The sequence below is a fragment of the Clytia hemisphaerica genome, unplaced genomic scaffold (assembly GCF_902728285.1).
Source record: "Clytia hemisphaerica strain Z4C2 unplaced genomic scaffold, Clytia hemisphaerica genome assembly, whole genome shotgun sequence".
Lineage (NCBI taxonomy): Eukaryota > Metazoa > Cnidaria > Hydrozoa > Leptothecata > Clytiidae > Clytia > Clytia hemisphaerica.
This window is the reverse complement of record NW_027103836.1, coordinates 1,307,920-1,332,432: the sequence shown is the minus strand read 5'-3', so window position 1 is coordinate 1,332,432 and position 24,513 is coordinate 1,307,920. Positions and strand designations below refer to the sequence as shown.

The 24,513-nt window shown below is 33.6% G+C and overlaps 2 protein-coding genes across 3 annotated transcripts in view; both read right to left on the bottom strand.

Annotated features, from left to right (window-relative positions):
* Positions 1–341, bottom strand: part of LOC136807169 (A disintegrin and metalloproteinase with thrombospondin motifs 6-like) — a 79,469-nt gene extending 79,128 nt beyond the window's left edge. The window contains exon 1 of the mRNA XM_067063749.1: positions 219–341. Coding sequence (XP_066919850.1) covers positions 219–269 — 51 coding nt within the window. The 5' untranslated portion in view covers positions 270–341. The remainder of the gene's footprint in view (positions 1–218) is intronic.
* Positions 342–3,570: 3,229 nt separating this feature from the next.
* LOC136807161 (son of sevenless homolog 1-like) lies at positions 3,571–19,391 on the bottom strand. 2 transcript variants are annotated; one of them, XM_067063742.1, is made up of 6 exons: positions 17,869–19,391; positions 7,230–7,406; positions 5,891–6,177; positions 5,392–5,520; positions 4,976–5,100; positions 3,571–4,797 (listed from the first exon to the last, which is right to left on the bottom strand). In XM_067063742.1, exons 1-6 carry the CDS (start codon positions 19,328–19,330, stop codon positions 3,837–3,839), a joined length of 3,141 nt encoding a protein of 1,046 aa, XP_066919843.1. In that variant the 5' UTR covers positions 19,331–19,391; the 3' UTR covers positions 3,571–3,836. The 2 variants fall into 2 exon arrangements, with proteins under 2 accessions (XP_066919843.1, XP_066919844.1); XM_067063743.1 differs by lacking the exon at positions 17,869–19,391 and adding an exon at positions 10,683–10,893.
* Between the last annotated feature and the right edge of the window lie 5,122 nt (positions 19,392–24,513).

Below are 24,513 nucleotides of genomic sequence, written 5' to 3'. Positions count from 1 at the left end.
TCAAGGAAAAATTTGGAAATACCAAATTCTGCACTGGAAGAGCTGAAAACCTCAAATTTTGCACCTGCACTCGACTTTTTCGGAGTTGTGCACTCAAGATCTCGAGCAAATGTGACACGCTTTTCTGCTGCAAACTGGCACCCCTCCATATTTTGCTTGCATCTTGAGACAAAGACTGAAGAACCAGAAAGAATGGGGTATTTAAAAAAAAATCTTACCTCTACATTACAGAGTAGCAAAATGATGGGAAAGGTTTGAGTGTAATACATTTTCTTCCTTCTGTCCTTGTCTTCGACTTCGTTTGTGACGCACTGTTTATTGGTTTTTGTTGTTTTTAATTGTAACTTGTGATAACAAGATTTTACATTATGCTAAAATTAACTACTGAATATGATGTGAACGATCTGAAAGTTTCTTAAGTTTAATTTTTGGTTTTCATGGGTTGTAATTTTATTTATAAAGCAGAAAACAAAAATTTAGTAATACCACGTGCACGTTGATCGAAAAAAGCTGCGACGAAAGTGAAAGTGCTCTTATTTTCGCGCCATAAAAATCGGGGAATCAGTATCGGGATTACTTAAAATTATACGGGTTTGGGAGAGGCGAGAAGGGGCGGTGAGGAGTTATGAGCGGGTGGAACAAAAAAAAGTTAAATAGGCTACTTATCTCGCTACACTCTTTTTTATAAGAAACAGTATATTATTGATGAGGCTTAACTATTCTTATTTTTTTGGCACTTTGAGCCTCAAATTGTTCTTATAATGTTCTTATTTATAGGGCAAAAACACTACTCGATTTTGTTTTTACTACTTTGGCCCCTAAATTGCTTGAAATTGAAATTGATTCCAGACTCATTTCTTGAATTGTTCTTATTTTTTGGTGATTTTGAGCCTCGTTGTTCTTATAAAATTGTTTACAATTGAGTCAAAAAAAATGTTTATTTTGACTCAATTGAAAAGACCATCTCTCCTCTGGCATATTTACACCAGACATACAGAGAAGTCGAAAGATCAGACAAGTTTAAAGAACCAACCATCAGTACTCAAAAACATCTCCATATTCTATTCAACCAACATTGTCAATAAAAAGACTGCAAATCAACAACACCTTTTCATTTTGTTTTGTTCGGTTTTGTTTCTAAAACGAGGCTACTATAAAATTGTTCGAAAAATCAGGAACGATAAATCAAACTGACCGAAACATAAACCAAACATCGTTTCCCCCTAAACAGAACCATGCCGAATAGGATGGTTTCTACCATCACTGCATTGATTCGCTTTGAATCTATCAACATTAATAGAAACCAGAACAGAATATCTTCCGAAGATTGGAAAGTCGCTTTAAAACAAAAGAAAACATTTTGGGAACACGGAAACCTTGTTTTTCATTAAGTAGCCAACCAACCATAAAAATTATGAACGTAAACATTTCTAAACAGGAAAGTAATAAACAGCAAGGAATAGAAACAGAAAGCCTTTTTAGAAAGGGCCTTACTGTTACCGTGAAAAGCACAGCTCAAAATCATATATTTACGCTGTGCCGACGAATCGAGATTCTATTCATCGCGCAATCAGCGAAGACAAAAGTAACCATGACGACCATCCAAGATCTTGGATGAGCGTCATAGTCGATATTTTTATTCCCGTCGTTGAAAACACAACTTACAAAAAGTCATCATCAATGCTTTGTAAAAAGAGTCAGTGATAGAGAATCATAACATAAAGTCTGTCTATTATTTTGATTCAATTAAAGTGACATTTCGATAATTAAAAGTTTAGTAATTACTGTTATACATTTGGGGATCATGTAAAAGATTTCTTTCGAAATAAACTCATTTCAACTACACTTGGAGGTTTCTGGGGAATTCGTAAATAGTACACTGCATACTGATACAGTCTGCTAGACATTAATATGGTAATATTTGCTCTTCATCTTTGATTTTTTCTACAGTGATTAGATTGACACATGCGCGATAAAATTTCTATTATTTGTCTTCAGAGGTTACTATTTTCTTTGAAAACTTAACCTCTGATACTCAGGGTACCTTACTGTACCTTAGATTCGAACTTGTTCAAAAAGGACACCAAGATATATATTAAACTACACGTTTGCTGTCAACAACAAGTATACTCGTAGTAGAAGAGGGGTCAAAATACCAGTATTACTTTAAAGGGCCATGACTTTTGATACAGAAACTTGCGTTGATTGGTGGTACCTTAAGGGAATAAATTAATGCGAGAATTAATTAATGCGGAATAAATTAATGCGAGCAACCCCCAAAAAAATTTATGTTTTGTGGAATAAATTAATGCGAATAGGCCCATTTTAAGGGATTTTGCGGAATTAATTAATGCGAAAAAGCCTTTCATATCATTTTTTTCCTTTTCATGAAACAGAACGAACTAAAAAATTTCCAATCAGCAATATTTTAGAAAAAAAATGCGGAATTTATTATTGAGAATGGCCGAAATTTTTTAAGTTTTGCGGAATTTAATTCTCGAAAAAGGGCCAAATTCGCATCAATTAATTCCGCATTAATTAATTCCGCATTAATTAATTCTCGCATTATTTTGTTCCCTTAAGGTAAACAATTTGAAAGCATTTAAAGCAAAACTCAGGTTACAGGAGCCTCCGAAAGTCAAACTTTCGATAACAATTCGAGAGGTTAAAATTGCTATTTCTGAAAAAGGTTTGGTAGCGAAGTTGTTAAAAGGTAAAATGCTGTCAAGACAAAAGTTTTCTTCCATCAATGTCAGTGAGGAAAGTCAGTGGGATTTATGGAAAATTGACGAGACTTTTTCCGATTTAAAGATGATAAGGGAAGATAATATTCATGAGATTTTCATTTTCTAGTTTTGAAAATTTATAGATATTTTTCTTAGTTTTCGCCTAAATTATATACAAAAATACAGTTTGTTATGCTTCTAATTTACACCAAAGTTGCCATCAGATATGACAAAGGAAAAAATAACAGCAAAAATTTTAAATAATAATATGTACTGTTGAATCTTAAATAAAAATTTCTAGAACGACAAATAGGATATGAAACAGAAAGAATCTATTTTGACGGTAATAAGATGTACCTTATCGGGGAAAACTTCGTCGAAAATTTTCATCGGGGAAAAATATTCGTCACTTGGCCAAAATTTCGTCACTTTTCCCAAACGAAGTTTTCCCCGATAAGGTACCTAATTTTTTCCGCGAAAAAATACTTTTCACTTACGAATTAAAACAAACACCAAATAAAAACTAATCCACTTGGGGTGTACAGAAACCAGGCACGACGGAAGCTTTTTATATCTGGTACGACGAATGAGAAAATTTAAGCGATTTTTAGCGATTTTACCGACGAAGAGGGAAATTTCAGGGTTTTTTTGTGAAAATCTGGTACCTGCCATACCCGTTGCGTCGTGCCTGGAAACAGATGGAGTGCATAAATTGTCAAGAGAATTGATCCGATCGGACCTACGATGACAAGTGAAAGATCTAAATGAAGTTTAATGAAATAAAGCTGAGGTTAAACTACAAAGAAAACAAATAATAAAAATATCAAAATCAAAGAGATAAGAATAAAATCAAAACAAAAATATTAATTCTCAATAATATCAAAAAAATCTCAAAAATAAAATTTAAAAAAAGAAAAAGAAGAAATTTTAAACCTTAAGCAGTAAAAGAATAATGTGATGGGATACCTTGCGGAAAAAAAAGATCAGCAATTTAAAAGGCCTCAAAAATCTAAGAATACTACGTCTATAGAATTCATAATAATAAAAATTTTACATAGTTTGCTGGTATCCAAAAATTGGTTAAAATTCGTTTAAAAAATATGTACTTATTCACCTTGGCGCAGGTGGTTCACGTTTTAATGATAGTTTATAATTTTCCTCTTCCGTGTTATAGGGACAGTTCATTAAATAGCGACGTATGTATGATTTAGGTATGATTTTGTATTGCACTGCATTTATTTGGTACTTCCAGAATTGCAATTCACAGGTGTAAAGTCCGCTGTTTTCTTTGCCGGCTACCGGTCTATTATTTATAACATTGTTTATATCATTTGCGTTACGTATGCCAGCATCGCTTATGCTACGACTGTGATGTCTGGTCGGTGACATGATAATTTCACTGACGCTGCGTCGGTGTCGGGGACCCACTGAAAGTTGCGTTCGCGTCGGATTTGGGGTCGAGGACGTGGTTGTGGTTGATGGTAAATCAGTATCTGAGAATCGTGGTTTTTTTGCTTTTTCAGTTTCTTGATTAGACGGGCAAAAACATTTTTCATCATCTTGTTGGGAATTCTTTTTATCGAAAACTTCTTCATGAAAACGTACTCTCCCATCATCATCTGGTGAGCTAAGGCTCTCCTCCCTTGGGCTAGTTTCCAAATCATCTGAGGATCGACTTAACCGATGAACATTTAACACGACACCGCTATCATCCGAATCCGTTCTCATGTGGCTCGCTGAATGGATCTTTGAAGTGGAGCTCCTCAGACAAGGGTCTATTTGTTTATCTAATTCTGAATTTTTATTCGAGCTTTCATCTTCAACCTCGTGAGGTGAACTCGTTGGGGAGGGCGAAGTTCGGTTACTATCACTCTCTCCTCCGCTCTCAATCGCAGAGTCTTTCTTGTACTTATAATTAACGGAAACAAAAGCGTGTGTATGTGCAACCGTTGTCAAGAAGTTTCCAAGGAACGGGATACAGGGTGGTTTCTCCATCGATTCACGTAGCACCATGCGGTAATTGTAAAAGTTGTTTTCTTCGCTCATTAGTTCGGACAATTCACGAAACACTCTGGAAAATAATAAAAAAATAATAAAGATATTTGTAGACAGAAAAGTCGATTTCGACCATTTGGTACATATAGCCCCGAGTAACCTTTTTAAAATAAAAAACTTAAAGCGCAAATTGTCACAAACATCCAAGGAGTTCAAGGGTCAAAAAAGAAAACCTTTTACAAAAAATGGCTTACCTTCTATATCTTGAGGGTACTTGTTTCCATGTCTGTTTCAGTCGAAAGATTGGAGTGCATTGCAAACCTCCCAAGACTGCTTTCAAAGAATTAAAGTTCTTCTGGTATCGAAATTTCAAAGCCAACTAGAAGAAGAAAGAAAATTATTCACAAGTAGAATCACAGTGTTTAATGAAGGATCTTGAAAGTTAACAGATCTATGCAAGGATCGCTACAGTAACCTTATGAATTGAGGTAGAAACTAAAAAGAGAGCGTTTGTTAGTTACCACTCTAGTTAACATATAAATGATTGGCGAAAATGAAAGGTAACACAGCCAAAGGAAAGAAGGACCAAAATAACTTTTCTAGTTATGGAAACATTCTGTGTTATAGAAGTTTAAACTATGACCGACTGTAATTGAAACACTCCATGTACCTTGATGGCTTTCTGGATGATTTTCGCTCTTCTGTAGACATTTTCTTCCGAGAGAATACTTGTGGTGACCATCATCACAACTCGATTGAAGAATTCAACCATCTTCATAATGTTCGGTGCAATGATGTACTGAACGAAAAGATTTGGACAAATTTATAAATAAAAACTAAATCTTCACATTCTAAGAATATTCTAGGGCTTAGTCACTTACATTCTAAAAATATTCTAAGACTCAGTGGACTCTTTTTCAGCAGATCGCACCAAAAGTGAAATCCAATAAGAACATTTTTAGACTTAATCGAAAAACCCTCAAAAGGAAGCCATGGGCAGTGGAAAAAGGTCTGCTGCTTTACCAAGAGATCCTAGTCCTATAAGTTGATGATGAAGAGTCCCCTATTTGGATGTTCCAACCTTAGAAAAAAATCTTCTGTTAAAGAAACTTAGTTTAAACAAATTACATTTCTCCGATAGATTTTTGATAAACCCTTATTTCTAGTACCTTATCAGTGGACATCCATCCCAGTATTGAGAGTTCACCCCACGGAATCCTGACAAGAAGTTCTTTATCAATCAACGTCATTTCTTCCATGAGTTCGTGTGATCCGAAATCGAAGAGTTGCGGATACGCGTCTTGTTCGTGGTCGGAGATTACGGAAGCCGAATCGTACGAACCGAGACTGAGTAGCGAACCATTGTTGGTGAAAAGGTGACGGCGGTCGGGTGACGGCACGCCGCAAACCATCGGTGAAAAGATTTTACGAATAAATCGTTTGGAAGGTGAATGAGCTGTAAGGTAAAAAAGAAAATGTTAATGGTCAGAAATAAAGCCCGAAATAAAGAGAACCGTGAAAGATCTTAGTCACATCATGCTCATGTTACAATGTTACTAACATGTTATTTTTAGAGGAAAGTTCAAATCTTGATCAATCAATATTCAAAAGATACACAACAAAATCTTTTTCGTCTGAAATTGAGCTGTTCCTTATATCTTTCCTCCACGTGGGCGAAACATTTTTGTTCTATCTTTTTACATGTTCAATAACAATATATACGCTTTAACCTGGCAACTCCGCAAACCGTTTAAAACCAGGACCCACAGGAATCAAACAAATTATTGAGAAATTAATTACGCGACCATTTAAAATGACGCCTGTACAAATGAATGTCTCGACAAAAGAAATATAGCAATCAATGAATAGTGAAAAATGAAATTTCAAGACATTTCTACGCTACTGAGATAACACATCTTCTTTGTAACCATAGAGAATGCTTTTACACGTTTTTTATAAGAACATCCAAAAGTTTTCAAGTCTTGGGATGTTCTTAACTTTTTGAGTTTTAAGCCTAAAAATGTTCTTCACGTGTTCTTTTTTGAACATTTTGTGAGCATTTTTGTCCACTTAAGAAATATGGCCATTTTAGAGTCTGTAAAGCCTTAAAATGTTCTTAATTTGTTCTTAATATTTTGGCCATCGAAGCCTTATGTTCTTATATAGTTTGTTCTTGTATAAAAAAACGTGTAAAAATTTAGTTGAGGTAAAATGAAAAGAACCACGTGAAGAATCAATTACAAAATTTATTTGCTGGTTGACTGGTAATTGGATAATCAAAAGCAATTATCAGTGTAGAATAATTAGGCCAATTAAAAATCTACTTCAAAATCGAAAGCCTCCCACTGTTCTTAATGTTTTTTGAATGAAAAATCATGAACAAGCAGTCAAAATTTGAATTACACAGAGAAACCTAGAACGAAAAATGACTCTAGAGGAAAGAACCGTTTTGTCGTTTTGGCACTAACAGAAGTATTTAAATTGATTATTATTTTGTCGGACACTTACTGTGATGGGGAGCTGGTTTATCGGACAAGATGGTATCGCTCATGCGACGTGATTGACGCTTCTCATCTTTCTGTGGAGTGCTTTCAGCTGTGTTGACAGTTGTGATATTGCAGCTACTCTTTGAACGTCGATGGTCGAACGGACTCTTTGAGATGGTAAACTCCAAACTTTCTTTATCTGAAGATTGATAGAAAAGAATGAGGATTAATATTCAGCCGTTTGCAAAGCTTATATTTTCCTGAAACCTACTCATTTTTTCAAAGTTACTATGAAGAGGTGTTAATGTGAAGCCGTAGAAGCATAGAAAATTTAAAATAAGATCATTAGAGAAAAACCTGCTGCTTCTTATAAAAAATGCTTATACACTTGAACTACCGCTATATTTTACTTCATACTGGGCAAAAAAATAATAACAAACTACTGCATTAACTGCCTATTATGCCTTAACGAAGTAAGGTGGACATAAATGGGTTTTCAAAATAATCGAAGTCTATTCTTACTTCTTTGAAGAAAACTTTTTATCACGAACTCAAGCGACAGAAAATCTAGTTGTGACATCTTATTTTGAAAGCAACTTGACAAAACAACGAAAAAATCAAATTGTAAACAAGCCGAATTCCATGACCTCCAAAAAATAGATAAAGATAAAGCATAACAAAAATTCGTTCCAAAACGATAGTGTAGAAAGATGCAGTTGCTTGCTATTAAGCAATAAGGGAAGAGCGTAACAAATCAATCGCTACCTTGAGTAAACAGTAAACATCAACGCGCACCTAGAGATAACAAACCTAATCAACGTAAAACTTAAGGAGGAAGCAGATACTTAATCCCGTTTATCACCATGACAACTAATAATCCTTAACGAGGCGTCCGGAAAAGTTTGCTGGCCATTTATAATTAATCCTTGGCTCATTACTGGCAATCATAGTGAAGAAGAGACGGGTGCAATGAGTTTATGATAAAATTTGATTTGTCAAGATAATACACGTTTTTTATAATAATATCCAGAACATTCAAATGTTCTTAATTTTTTGAGCTTCAAGCCTAGATATGTTCTTAAAATGTTCTCATCTAAGCGGGTTTGTAAGTATTTTGGTGCTATTTCCAAGAAATTGGATATTTTTTAGAGTTCGTTAAGTTTCCAAATGTTCTAAACTTGTTCTTACTATTTTGACCATAAAAGCCGTATGTTCTTAAATAGTTTGTCTAAAAACAAACGTGTATGTCAAGTCCCGGTGGTAGAACATTTAAAACAATCTTTCCAACCCCATAAAACAAACTTAGGCTATACTATGTTCAAAGTATACTAACTTTCTCTGTACAACTCGAAATATTCGGTTGGCTTTCGCGAGTATTTTTGTAATCTTAACTCCATAAAACTGACCCATGCATACATGGATCTATTTATCTACTTCGCGATAATTTCATTAAAGATGTCCACCCTAAATAAACCTCTAGACAGATTGATACCTGTTAACAAGTTAAGATAAAACAGGAAGCTTGATGTTATGAAACTTGATACCTTATTTTGGATACAAAAATTGATGTCAATGAAATGGGAGCAAGTATTCGTACCTTAAAAACCGTTGTGTTTTCAAATAAAACAACGGAATGAAACGAAATCTACTGCAAAAGGTCAAACGCCCAGTATAAAATTTCCAGTAAACTCTTTCTTAAAGAATAAAAGCTTTTTTATAAGAACCAGACTGAGCTGTTCTTAATTATTTGAAATTTTCAGGGCTAAATGTTTTTACGATGTTCTTAATACGCTTAGTATTTACTTAATAACCTAAAACGGGTTTAAAATCTGCTAATTTCCGAAATCTGAGGCTCAGATTGTTCTTATAAAAAAAGCGTATAGTTTGAGAGTAACATTGAGCTGGGAAAGCACAACCAAATTAAGGATTAAAAGAGTAGAACTAGGGTGAAACGCCTAAAGTTATTCAATTTCCCCCTAAAATACGAAAAGATATCAAGAAAGGTCACAAAAAAAAACATCAAACTCTAAAAAATATATTTGATGGTTGTTATTCACCAAATTTTCTTTTTGTGCCATATTTTTTACTAATTCTTTAATTAAGGAATATTTTTTTATGTTAGAACTATTTTATAAGAACATTGAATGAAGCCCAAACACGTTAGATAAATGAGATCAATTTATGAACAAACGCTAGTCTGGAATGATTAAATTTCAAGGACATTAGAAATAATACAAAGCCTCAAATAACTCATTTTTCCCCTGAAAATAAGAACAATTTAAGGTTCACGTAAGGTTCAAAGTGCCAAGAAAAAGAATAGCTAAGCATCAAAAAAGTTTTCTGGTTCTTAAAAAAGATAATATTTTTTTTGGTCAATGTGAAGCATAAGGTTGAAGGTTGCGATTACAGCACATTACATAATTTGAGTTGGGAAGTGAAAAATATTTTACGCAAGTGGAGAATCGCTACACTTACGACGTATCACATAATGAGGCCAAAAACATTGTTCTTTAAATATGCACGTATAATTCTACGGCCAGTATTTTCAAATCAAATGACAAGGGTAGGTTATCGAAACCAAAAAGATCACAACTCTCACCAAGGTCACCACCCAGCTAGGAGCTCTACACCAGAAAAGAAATTCAGGACCAATTAAGAATTCAAAAAAAAGGCTGTTCTTATAAAAAAGTCATCACGCGACTTACCAAGTAAACTTGATTATCATGAGGGATCACACGATCACTAACAAAACTCAGAACAATCAATGAATGTTTAGAATTTTGTTTACTATTGTTTTAAATAAATCATATTAAAATCGGGATCAGTTCAAAATTTTAACTAAGGATTTCGGAAACCTATGAAACCTGGCCATATATTCTTACGGTTATCCTTGATTTCGAGAAGCAGCGTAAAATTTAATGATGGTTCTTTCCTACAGAAAAAATAGAATTGCACTTCACACAAAATCTTTTTTGCCGTTTTGCAAAGAATAGAAATAATATTTTCTAGTATGGACCACTATGACCCTAGGTAAATCACGTGATAATAATTACGATGATCACACAATCGCTAGATTAAAAGTAACCATTACAACTAATCTCGAAGGATGAGACACACAGTTATCAAAGAAAGCGTTAGATTCAATCCATCATCCGAAATGCGGTGCAATTCTTATAGCATCAATACCTTTTGGCGCCCGAGAATGGGAAAAGGTGAAGATTCGCCGTCAGCTATACCTCTGCGATGAAGTATGATTTATAGAGAGCAACACTTCTCTCATCGTCTCCCCTCTCTCACCAACACTCCATCGCAGCGGTCGGTTTAAAAAATTTCAAATGAGAAAAGACAATGACAACAGAACCCTCTACGGCAATGAATTTTGAAATCTGGGTTTGTGTACAGACAACCGAGAATGGGAAAAGGTGAAGATTCGCCTTTCTGGCTTTCAGCTATACCTTATTAGTTTGATTCTCACCTTCCACGCGATACCAATGCGTCGATCGTCGTTTCAATTGTGGCGAAGGAGTATCTGGAGATTCAACTTCACCAGAGAGCTCATCATCACCACTACATATTCGGATATATGGTATACACTGTGGCTGGTACACTTCATAACTCTTCTGTAATTGGTTCTCCTTCATATTTCTTTTTTACTAATTTTACTTTGAAGTTCAACCGACTTTTATCACAATAATATTCCTTGTTGTTCCTATCAATTTATCTTTAATTTAATAGGACCATGTTTAGCCCTTTTCTCGGTGTTAAAATTTTCTACCACATAAAATGTCACTTTCTTCCAACCCACGCAGACTTTTTTGAAAACCCTTTAGTTTCGAATTCACTATGAATACTTCAGGTGAAAAATAAAGAGAGAAAATGAGGTCCAATCTTCAGTTGTTAATCTCTAAACAAAGGTTTTCTAGCAAGTTCAAAGATTATGTATCGAATCAATCATAGAACGTAATTTTAAAATTAAAACCATTGTCTTCAAATGCACCTTTTCAAACTATCGTATTTCATAATTTGAGTTTCCGAATATTTATTTCAGACACACTAGTATAGTAGTCCAACAAACTGACCAAAGATATCACGTTTTAATCGACGTAAAAACAACCGAACACATAATGTTATTGACACAATAAAAAGTCACCTTGAATCAAAAAAAAAATCTTCCGAAAGATCCTACAAAGCTAATCGACGACTTGGCTCAGATGTTTTTCTTCTAAATATTACACAAACTGACTAATTCCTTCACAAATCCCATCTGGAGTCTAAGAATGTGTTTTGGTTTGAAATTTCAACAAACTCAAGTGCGAAATTGAGAAAATTCCTGTTTTGGAAGCTCAAAATTGAATAATTATCGACGACTCATTTCTCCGTCATAATAATTACGTCAGAAATGGATCAATTAACGACGTCGGAAAAATAAAGATTACAAAATTTTCGTTCTTCATAACAAAGTGAATAATCAAACAGTAACAATCTATTCTTCAAAACCAGTAACCTCATAAATGCAGATACAATGAAATAATTGCACACGCCCATGTTGTCGAGATTAAGTTTACTTTATAAAGATGACTTTTTACTTTTACTCCCAAGAAAATCTTAGCAACTAAAATAGTATGGAAGAAATTCTTTTAACACACCCACTTGATTCTGTTATGTTTTGAAAAGAAATTCTCTCGCGTCAGAACTTTTCAAGTTAAGCAACCTAAGAAATCAAGAGAGGGTTTTCATAAAAATTACAACTAAACTGAAGTCTGTCATTCTTAAAACCAAAAAGTTCAATAACTTCTCACTTTTCTTTCAACACTCGACTGTGGTGGTTTACAAGAAAATCCAAAAAGCTTCTCAACTCAAGATAAAAATAGAACCTTCTTGGTTGAAATTGGTTGAAAATGAGACTGAATTCTGACTATCAAAAGTGAAAAAGAGAAAAAAGGAGTTAATTTTCAAATCGTCCTTTGCAGACAAGAAGAGATGTTGAATCTTCGAATCAAGAATATCGCTGAGCATTTTCAGGCTGACTACTTCATAAACATGGTACAGAAGAATTAAATTTGAAAAGTTAAGCAAGTAAATGATGAAATAATTGAACATGTTACATACCATAATAATAAAAGGTTAATCGTAAAATTTCCATGAGATGTTTGAAGAAGTAATGTTATTATCACAGTCTAGTATACCACATTCTACCATAAGATACATAATTCAAACGAAAATTGTAACAGAACATGAAGACATACTAAATATAGGAAGTGCTATTAAAAGAGAAAACATATCAATGAAAATCTAATTAAAATGACCTTTCACAAAAGCCAATATGGCTTTTATGAATAGGAAACCCAGTGTTGATAGTAGAACTAATTGGCAACATTTTATTCCATTGTTTTTTAGACTGAAGATAATTGTTGCTAGGGGATCTATGGGTATATTTGTCCTGGCAGCGAGGTAATCACTTTGCTTTAGTAAAAACCAACTGAATTGGTTCGCAGTGGTTGACAATTAAAAAATTCGGAACTATTGAACTAGTGACAAAAGTGCACATGGGAACCTTTCCTTGTTATTGGTCAGTCGGAGAATTTCTTTGTTTATAGTTTAACTGATTGAACGAAATGTAACATGTAACACTACAATTGGGATTGATAAGTTTTCTAAGTGAAAGTAATTGGTCCAAGCATATTGATGAATGAATATGTTAAGAAGAATAATGCTTGCACTTTGAAGGATGAAAGTAAACCCAAAGTACCTGATAATAAAACTGATCCCGTTTTGCCGTGACACCATAAATGAACAGGTTTTATACCGCAAGATAAAACCATTGCGACCCGTTACAATGAAAAGAAAGCCAGCCTGATAGTGAGTCCCAACGTGCATCAATGAATGACTTAAAGTGCCGCAGTTAATCGAATTTCCGGAACTAAACAAGTTCAATAAACAAACTCGCCGACAAAACAAAATCAAATTTACAATATTTCATAAGATGCTTTTCTCTCGTAGTAGTAATGAAAGGAAGGGGGTTTGACCCAAATATATCTTAGGAATTTTAAAGAGATTTTATGTCTTTGAAAAAGAATAGAATGACATAGTTTGAGGAGATTAACATTGGTTAGAGTTTGTTCTTTCGGACTGTTCATTTTTTGGGAGACACCCAGATGAGGATGATTGATATGAGCTTCCTCAAATTCAATTTTTTTTAAACAAACACTTTTCTCCCTGGAAGCAAAGATCTCCTCTATAAAACGGAGGGCGGTTGAGACGAAGCCTCGCTTTTCTTTCTGTAGATAAGAATTGTGATTTCTTTGTACTTCCAAAGGGGAAACATGCGAACGTTGTTTTTCCTATAAATTTGGTTAATGTGTTTCTGAACCTAAGTTGCATTACGTTGAAGAATAGTATTTTAAATTCTACAACAGATGAACATAACTCAAAGACCTCATTTTGGTAGTTTCCCAAGGAAGAATATACAGTCAACTCTCTCTAATTCGAACCTCTACTATTCCATTTTTTCTATAATTCGAACTTAGATATTTGTCCACTCAGCTAGAATCCAGTACAAAATACTTTCTTTAATTCGAATCTTTCTGTAGTTCGAAGAAAATTCTTGGTCCCTTGAAGATCGAATTAGAGAGAGGTAACTGTATGATATTTTAAAAGATTGTGAGAATACATAACAACCTTACCCTTTCTTGGCATCTTCCACTTTTTATCCCCCTTTCTCCCATTTTGAACCAGAATCCGATATAAGATCTCGTGATATTATCTTCTCTTAGCTTGTTCGAAAGATTAAATACCATTTATCACCTCGTCAGGATGTTCTGCTTACAGAAATAGCAAGCTTAGAAACAGTGAGAGACACGAAAAATGATTATAAAAAAAACTTGGTTGAAACACACCTAGTTCAACTAGTTTACCCAAGCAAGGCTTCAAATTATCAAAATGTGATTCTTGTGAAAAAAGGCTTCCCATTAAAACCCTCATTCAATTTCGACATGAGTCTGTTTCGGATGTAATATGTGCGAAAGTGAAGCTTCTAATAATGATAACCTTTTTCTTTTCATTTCTCCGTTAGCACTATTAAATTGTTTCATCATGTTTAATTCAAGTACATTACCATTATACATAAAATACACGTTTTTTTCATAAGAAATTTGAAGCTACTGTTCTTAGTTTTTTAAGAATTTAATCCTAAAAATGTTCTTAAATGTTCTTAGCAGCTTCACCATTTTGTGAGCATTTTCATGCAATTTCCCAAGAAAATGGATATTTTAGAGTCTGCTAAGCCTTGTTAAATGTTCTTAACTTGTTCTTCATATTGGAAATCGAAGCCTTTTCTTCTTATATAGATTGTTCTTATAAAAAGCATGTAAATAAACGAACTAGACCTTTGACTAGGGAAGGAATAAATGGTTTATTTTTCAAAAACAACCACTCATTTGGTCCCCAGCAATAAAGACTGTCGTTAGCACCAGAGTTTCCTTAATGATATTCTTTTTAATGATGCAATATAATTTTATAACTGACCAAAAAAATTGTCATCAGCAAACCTAAAGTTTCGCACTGACTTCGTATGAAGAAAAAAACCGACGGATTAAAATCTTTGGGACCTCATAAAGCTTAGAAATATTTAAAGTTTCGCATATGACATACACATGTTTTGATACGAACGAGAAATGAACGGAATTTTGACACCTCGCAGAATGTTATCTGAAAGAAATCTTAAATACGGAATTTTCTAAACAAACACCTTACACTATAGATTAGTAAAAGACGCAGTTTCTAATTGGAAATAATTTTATCCATATGAGATAAAAACAGCTCATGGAGGGGTGAGTATTGCATCAATTATCAACGATGTTTTATACAAACTTCTCAATCATAGAGAAATTGTAATTATTTTAAGTGGACTCCTATCGTTATAGCACACAATGATTGATGGTTGGTCTCCATATTCACACTGATTAAGAGGAAGCTTTCAGTCACGTTAAGTCGAAGACGTCAACACTCACTGGTATATGATTTAAAAATATCACAGTCTCCATAACTCGAACACAAGCACGCACGGGGAACACTTTTGTTCGAATTATGGAAATTTCGAGTTATAGAATAAAGTTTATGAGGTATTGTTGACCAAAGGAACTGGAAAACTTGTACTAAGTTTTCAAAGAAACTTTTTTTAATTAATGAGATGGACAACATTCATGGGATTGCAAAATTTTTGCTAACTTAGCAATCTACTAATTATCCAAAATTGGGTTTTCATTTAATTCTTTAATTACAGGGTAGAATTCGAGCTAAAATTTATCCTGATGAGATTGTCATTTTACAGCTTAACAAAAATGACATCAAATGTGAAGCCATCGCTAGTTAACATAAAACAAACAGAGAACGTCTTGTTAATGACAAAACACACATGAGTTAGTTTGAGAAGGGATAATGTAGTATTTGTAAAGTAATACTGCTACTCCAATTACAAGTTTGTTTACTCCGGCAAACAAAGTTGAGGTAAACTAACTAGTTCTAGACCTTTAAAAATGCATTTAAGTTAATTGGAACAAGCTTGTTTGGGATCCTAATGAAGCAATGAGAGAGAAGACTTTTTCGTCAAGTCTATAGGACAAACCAAACGGTTCGTGAAAGCAAAGTCTAAATGACAAGTCGGACAGGTGGCGAAGAAATCCAAAAAATGAAGAATATATACTTGGATAAAAAGACTTTATACCCTTTCATGGAAGGCTCCGAACATCTGCCTTTTTCAGTTACTAAATACAAACTCTCTGATGATTGAAACAAACTAGAACAAAAGACAGAAAAAGAAGAACAAATTTCGTTTGACCTAACACGACTAAAAAGAAAACTTCAATTCATTATTAAGTTATAAGTCTGAGAGCTCAACCAACCTTTCCAAATGTAGAGAACGAAAAATATAGTAATTTCTTTCTTTGGTTTGACATAATCTGAAACCAAGAGAACACGAGACGGGTCCTTTTAACTGTTTTTAAAATCGCGCAAAAAGTATCAAAATCGATTACATAACTTCCTGAGTACGAAATTGTGAAATCGAAGCCGTGGTAGTTTAATCAACCTGTACCCAAAAGCACAGTAGCTTTTAATGCGTTTTGTTAGACTATGTGAATAAGATTTCTTCATAAGCTGTTGTAAACCATATGCTTATGCAATTAACATGTCTGTTAAGTGAAGGCTCGTTTGACATTACAAAATTCTAAATTAGAACATCGGCAAACGAGAAACACCTGGCATAACAAATATGACAGTCTGAAAAGATCGATTTTACATATGATTACATAAAAAAGCTATTAAAAACATTAAAAACGGATAAAAGTGGAAAAAGTGTAGAAAAATGTCATGTTTATAGAAAATAAGTCAGGAACAACAAGGAATAATGTAATGAAGGAGATAACATAAAACGTATGATGATTTCCGACAAGATCTATCCCTACCACTACAATACTTTGACAGTTGTAGTAAAGCTGTGTATGTAGTAAGTAGCTTCGAGGTAAAGCACACGCCCCCTTCTCGCATTGACTCATTCTATTTACATAGAACTATAAAAATTGGAAGAAGGATTTGAAGAGTGGTTTGTTCTTTGAAGGGAAGAAGGAGAATAGCTTGAGTCTCTCTGTTAGGATACACACAGTTCGTTCTTAGGACTACTGCTTTTAATATTCATTAAAAAATGAAGAAGAAAAAATCCGAACTGGGATAGAAAACGCCCCAAAAAGTCATTAGTTTGAAATAAAATAGGGACTTTTTGAAAGAATATTATAGAATTAAGAAAATAATGTATGTGATAAGTTTGAAAACAATTACACGAGAAGAAGAATAGATAGAAAGAAGAACAACAGATTGAGATTTCATATGTTGTTTATCAAAACAGCAGAAAACATTAAAAACTCTTCCTCTTATTGTTTTATCAGAGAAAAGTCTGTGAAGCATTATTCATAGTCTATAGAGCTTGGGTTTCAGTGCTTTTAAATAATTCAAATTTTCTTTCTTTAAGGCGATTTTTATATTCCTTCATGTTTCAAAAAAAAATAAGAGAAAAGGGGGTGTTAATGAAATGAGTCATGTATCAACCCGATGGTAAACCAAAAGAAATAGTGTGCTAGGACTATAGAGTATAATCTTATACAGATAAAATGGAGACTGTTTTTAGAACCACACTTTCCACTTTTTTTTAAATGGAACACTCTGTTTTTGTTTAAATCCAAAAAAAAATGTGTCCTCATTATCAAACCCTTTCCAAACAGAATTTAACGGTTGTAGATGATTTGGTTAGATAAGAAAACCAATTAATATAATTCCAAAATCTTTTTTCTTCAAAGAAAATTGAAATACCTTTTAAACGTGAGAAATCCAAAAAGTCGAAAACTTCTAATTTTTTTCTCCAAACTATTCTGACTTCTGCTTTGGATAAAAAAATCTACATATTATAGTAAAAGCAACATCAACAGGAAATTACTTTGAAGTGAAAAAGGATATCACAGCAAAGTGTTGTGGGTGAAAGGAAAGTTGTGAACAAGTTCGCACTAGGCTGTTTAAATAATCTCATGAACAGTTACTGACAAAATAATCCAACTATCTTACCTAAATGACCTTTTCAAGAATTAAAATCTGAACGGAAAAAGAAATAAGCATACCTTCATCCACTTTTGGCAAGGAACATGAGGATTTCAATTCGCCAAAATCTGTTGAATCATCCAGCTCATCATGTTTAGTAAAAGTGTTGACAGAGTCATCAAAACTCTCATTGTCTGTTCCCATAGACACCTTGAGTCTTGGAGTTGTATTTTCACTACTGCTTTCTTGATTATCGAGAGCCCGTGTTTCAATTAAAGTAACATCTTCATTGAAGTCATGGGTTGCTTTCAATGGTGAATTATGTGAGTCACTAGGACGTTTCTTCATAAGCTTTTTCAGTTTTTTGTTGGGGATACGGAAGGCATTTAGAATATGAGGTATGTTTCTACGTTTCTGCTTTTCATTAGATTTGTTAACAGTATAAGATTTAGAGCTATTAGATAGTAAAAGATCTTCTGTTGGTGGGGACTCTTCAACAAACTTTCGAACAATTCGAACTTCATCAGGTTGAGCCTCTTCCTCACTTTTACTTTCGTCCAGATTTTCAGGTGTTTTTTCTAGAGTTTTATTATCATCTTCATCAGGGGTTGAAGCTGGGGTAATATCATCAATAATATATTCTGCACTAAAGCTTAGCCTCTTTAGTCCTGGTCGCATACTCTCTCCTTCATCAATATCCAACAAAGTTTGGCTTTGGCTTTTTCCCTCTTTTTCACTGATAGAATCATTGCTTTTACTCCTTTTGAAACTTGAACTAGCCAAGCCACTGTCAAGGGAAACAGTTTTTTGCCATTTTCTAGTCGGATGTGAGTCAAATGATAATTGCCTTCTGATTTTACGGTATTTTCTACTGCTAGCCAGGTCTTCTAAAAATTCTTTTTGATTTACTTTTCCTTTACATCCTTGAAATTTAATATTACTTGGTTGTGACCGAATTGTTGCAAGTTCCTGTTCCAGATCATATTCAAGATCATTACTAGCATGTGAAATGGGTCTTCTTGGTGAAACAGTAGAGTACCGCTCATCTGCATCAGAATTACTATATTTCAAGGGTATTTTTTGTGGCTTTGGAGAGTATACTGATAAGGGTCTTAGTTTCAACCTATAGTCAGCTTTACTTCCACTTAATCGGTTAGGATTAAAACCATACTCACATTCATTGTTCATTTGTATGTTATCTAGATCTATTGGAGGAACAGGTATACCACCATGTCTATATTTTAAAGACCTGCTTTTACGAGATAGTTGATTTTCATTATGAAACATGACATTTTCATAGTATCCTTGATCTTGATGGCCAGCTGATTTGTTCAAATCCAAATGAGGGGTAAATGTATTTGAGGATATTATCATTCCACGGCCACTGTTCAAATTAATAAATTTTCTACGAATCTGTTCATCATCGTCACTATCAGAATCATCACTTTGATGTCCATTATAACTGCTTCCATACTTCAAGATGGAATTCACTTTTCTTGGAATATTGATATGCTCTGAGCGTTGAAAGGTCATCTTGTTCATTGGTTGTAAAACCTTACATATTATAATATATCCATATTCATTAAATTCTTTTTTACGTTGATTCCCTATAAAAAGACAAAACAAAAAAATGAATAACATCAAGCACAGTCAAATTTCCAAATTTCTAGAATTTATTTATGTTATGATTTTAGCAATCAACGCAACACACAAATTAGACAATATTCTTTAGAAATGAGTTGTGTGGGTAACAATAAACACACTTTAAAATGGTAAACAATGTTTACAAGGGTCTTCCAAGGCAGTCCAAGGAAAAAAAAAGCCTGACAAAAAACAAATGAAAAAACACACAACAGTTTTGTCCATATCAAGCTTGTTGTGGTGAAATAAAAACAATCAGAAAAAGGTTGAAGTTCTAAATAAAATGCCTTTGTTTTGATTTCCTTACGAGTCTTACTTAATACGAATGATATATGATACTTGAATCATTATAGTATACACACAAAAAGGAAAAACATCCCCTCTTCTGTTCCTTCGTTCGTCCTTCTTGGACCTTTTGGTAGCTGTTTCACTTGAAAATCTATTTCTTAATCAACTAAATAAGCACTATTTAGTTTAGAAGCTTGATAAGAAGTACAAAAGAAAGGAGTCTAAATGTATAGGATCATGATGGAAGTGAAGACACAAAAAAAATTTCATTTACCGTTTCACTTGTATCCATTTTTGTCCCATCTAACTTAACAAAAATCTATCAAGCATTCTAAAGGAATTAAATAAAAGCAAACCATTGAGAAAAAAATTGTATGTGAATGGTATTTAAAATATGTTAAACCTGTTTTAAAAAGGATGCTCCAAACTTTGATAAACTCCCAGTTCAAAATCGTATCACACTGTTTTGACTTTGATTCAAGCGATCTGACAAGTTGTTAAACTTGTTGCCTTGATTACCCTTTCATTCGACGACCTTTTCTCTCTAAATAAATATGAAAAATCGAGACAATTTAATTCCATTCACGCGTTTTATATTCCGGTAGTTCCGGCAAATATTATTGAGTACCGCATTATTTTTACATTATTTTTGGCGGGAATCTTCAGCTCCGGCCGCGATATCACATTTGGCTCGTTTTGCATTTAGCATTTACTCGCACTTGAGTATATATTTGTATTTCTTTAACAGTCTAATTCTAATGCATACAAGGATGGATAAAAAGTGAATAAATAGATCTTCATAAAAACAACATCCAAGCCAATTTAGTCTTATATTTTCAATCGCTTTTCCCGAGCACCGATAAATCCAATATTAACAAACCAAAGATGCAGCAGGTTGACTGGGATACTAGGTCCTTTAAGTAAATTAATGCACACAAAAAACTAAAGAAAACGCCCCTAAAGAGAAGTATTTATATCATCACCACTGTAATCTAACCTGTTAACGAACAAAGTTCAAGTCAAATTAAATCATTAACATTACAATACAAGGCGTTCTTATTTGTTGGGTATTTGTTCGATGCAGCAATTATTATACGAGTAAATAATCCCAATTAACTGATCAGTGAAGAGTTTTTTGTAAGCACTTTTGTTTAAAAATTGTTGAGCAATAGGCTTGAAGGACCATTGGAATTTCAGAGAATTGCAAGTGGTGTATTCTAAAAATGTAAAAATGAACAATATTGTTTTGAAACTCCCTTTTTACAAACGACGTTGAAGAGAAAACATTTCATAAGGGTATATCTATACGTACATCCATTAAAACTTTCTGATATGCTTCTAAGAAAAAAGTTTCTAGGTTACGCTAATTTGTATGAATAAAAAGAAAAAAGTGAATGAATGCTGTAGAGGAGGCATACAAACTGAATTAACAAATACGACAAACTTCTCATGGTTTTATCAGGATGACGTAATGATGTAATCTGATTTTGAATAGCTACGTAATGCGTTTATGTTTTGATTACACACTGTGCTTAGCTCGGTACTGTACTCTACTGTAATTTCATTTTGCGCAAATTCAATACCAGTCCCTGGTTTGCTTTTTTATTATATCTGATACTGCTTACGAAAAGAATGAGCCAATGTCCATCAATAAATTCGAAAAGTGCGTGTTATGTGGGTTTGGGGACGAGATTGTATTCAGAGCCATTTGCAACCCTTTTTGGATTATTCACTGGACGTTGGTACAATATTTTGAGCGCTATCAGAATATCATAAAAAAACGAACAAAGAGAGTGGGTTCGAATTGGGTTTTAGCAGCAAGGAATTTGTTTATTCTGAGCATCTATCTAGAGTACCGTTCTAAAAAAATTGTTTCTTACTTTCCACTGTTCCAGTGTCTTTCATGAAAAACTATCGGTAACATTTATTGCGCTATAATGAATAATGAAATATTACGGTTGTTTTAGAATCAATTACAGTGCTGAGAAGTTACCCTTATACCAAAACTCGTATCCAGTCCCTTAGTTCACTTTTTGATGATTCTGATAGCGCTCATGATGATTGTATCATGTCCATCTGTGAAAGAAAAAAGTGGTAGAAGAGGCTCTGGATACGAGATTGCCTTACACCAGAATCTACTTCTTTTTTCTTTGCATGTTGTGACATTTCGTGTACCAATCACATCTATCATAAAAAGCTGACATTTTTGAAAAAATCCTGCTGTTTAAATATTATAATCTGGCATGTTGAATATGAATTATTGAAAAAATATATCGCCCACTTTGTCAAATTAAAATTTCAACAATATTCGGTATTGAATTCTTCTTCATATTTTGAATGCTATAAGTAAATTGAATCAAATATGATCAATAGGTTTTCATGAAATATTAAAAATCTAAAATTATTGAATGAAAATGCCGTTACAGTAACGATAAAAAGACGTTTTATGAATGTTAAACTTCGATTGGAGCACACCCTCTTAAATGAGCAGTTTCAAAACAATTCTATGGTTCCAGAGTTATTTACAAGAGTTATTTTGATTGAACACTTGCACCTGAAAGTAACCAATCAAATCTGTTTACGGCCCTCCGTACGACCCAAATCAGTATATCATTTTCAAAACTTCAGAATAATTTATACGTTGTCTCAAAATGAGCATGTAATGTAAGTCTGCTGCACCAAAGTCAAATTGTGTTAATGCGGTTAAATGTTGAATTCCGCTTAAGAAGATCGGCGACATCAGTAAGTTTTGTAATGACCCGTCGCGTTGGAGAAGAATAACAGAAAAATGTAAAATATTTGACCTAGCACTTTTTCAGATTTACAAAAATATTTACATAATGGAATGGTAAATCTTATTTTTGCTTTGCCTTAGGTCATTACGCCTCGATGACTTACTTTATCCAGGTCTTTCCTATATCGTGAACAACAAAAAATTAAAACTTTGTCCTCTCTTCAAATCATCCATAGGAATGGAAAGCTCCGAGGAGTGAATAGAAGATAATTTTACAGCAGCAAAAAGATTTCATGTTGACGTGCTATTGGTTGAAGAAAACTTTTTGTCTGGTACCCAGATCTTCACGTTGGCCATTACAATTTTTTTTCTTAGAAGGATTTTCGAAGCAAAAATACAAAATATTGAGAAAATAGTAATTGCAAATGTGGTTTCGTGTTTTCAAGTATCTTGTCTTAACTTCACCGAAATTGCGCAGATGTTTTTATCGCGACCAATTTTCACAAAATTTAAACCATTAGCAACGTTGACTTTGTCGTGGGGCTTATTTACTTTTTGTTGATTGTGCCTACAGATAAAGCTTATGAAATAATTTATGAAAAACGTAAAACAAGATTGCCTTATTAGCAATAGAACTGTCTTAGGAACAAGCTTATATTAAGTTCTTAAGGACGTTTAATTAATATATCAAGATATCCAAACGATTCTGAAACCCCAAACAGCTCACTGATACAAGGGTCTAATGCTAATGAAATTATCATTTCTAACAAATAAGAACAATAAGTTTTTGGAAAACCCAAAAGTGCGCGAACCAGATTTTAACCAAGAGATACGCGAAAGGTTATCTTACAAAGAGTAAATGTATCCATTTGAAGGCGAAAACCAAACATCATAACTTACCTATACTATAGACGTCACCCGCGTTTTTTCGAACATTTCGCGTTCTTTGGTTGTTAGTGAGGTACTCGCTAACCTTTTCTGTGATGTCGTTAACTCGACATTAAAAAAATGTGAAATAAATCCAACTATGATGGTATCATTTTTTACCAAAGCCAAATGGTCAAAATGAACTCTTGTGACCACAAGAGCTGTTAGTTAATACCTTTTTCAAGTAAAACCACATAAAATATTAACTTTTATCCACTTCTCAGAAAATGGTATCAATTGTTCATAAAACTACCGATTATTTTTTATGTGGAATTCAAATGACCATGTATTATTTCTTAGAATACTTTTCCAACACTGACAAAAAAAAACTTACAGTTCAACTTATCATCAATACTTTTTTCGAAAATGCAGTGAGTAATTTGTTCGGTAACTGAAAAAATCTTCTTTTCTTCTGATCAACCTCGTGTAATATATTTCAATTTAGTGAAACCTCGAAACGCAAAAAGTTTCGGTATTCAACAACAGCACTGATTTTCTCACACAAGTGGGAAATACGTAACAGATCTTCGAAATTCTCACGAGTGACTGCCGCATTATTTTCACACCCAAAGTCCAGCTAACGAACACAAACGCTGTGAACCTGTGAAAATATGCTTAAAATGTGACAAACTCATTTCCAATCACCTTTACAATGAAGCGGCTATTCTAGTAAAAGATTAATATAAATCAGCTAAGCTTTCTGCTTTGAATAATGGCGCTACTTTTTCCCCCATCAGAATTTTTAAAGGCAAAAAGTAGGTGAGCTCCAGCTTCTGGACTAGTTCAAAATCCGTGAGAGTATTGCCTACGCATTTGTACACAGTCAGACGCTTCTTTTTCAGTAGTTCCCTCAAAGCAACGGAAATATCCAGGCCGTGTTCTAAAGTTATCTGTTATGCAAATTATAACTATTTTCCATCGAATCATTTCATGAATGCAAATTAATTTACAAAACCAAAGAACCATACACCATATATCACTATTGCCACAATCGAAAGCGCGTTTTGTAATACCTCTCATGATACATATTCCTTACTACTAAATCAACACAAACGGCTTTCGTCAAAAGAACATTAAACCAACACACATCTAAACAACAAACAAATATTTATGATGGTTACCCTAGCATCCTTAT

Excerpts from the sequence above, each read along its gene's own strand:
- LOC136807161 (XM_067063742.1), bottom strand. The coding sequence starts at position 19,330 with ATGAACAAGATGACCTTTCAACGCTCAGAGCATATCAATATTCCAAGA. Across the intron at positions 5,521-5,890 it reads GATGGATGTCCACTGATAAG|TACATCATTGCACCGAACAT; the intron begins GTACTAGAAATA and ends CTTTTCGTTCAG. Across the intron at positions 5,101-5,391 it reads TCATCCAGAAAGCCATCAAG|TTGGCTTTGAAATTTCGATA; the intron begins GTACATGGAGTG and ends TTCTTCTTCTAG.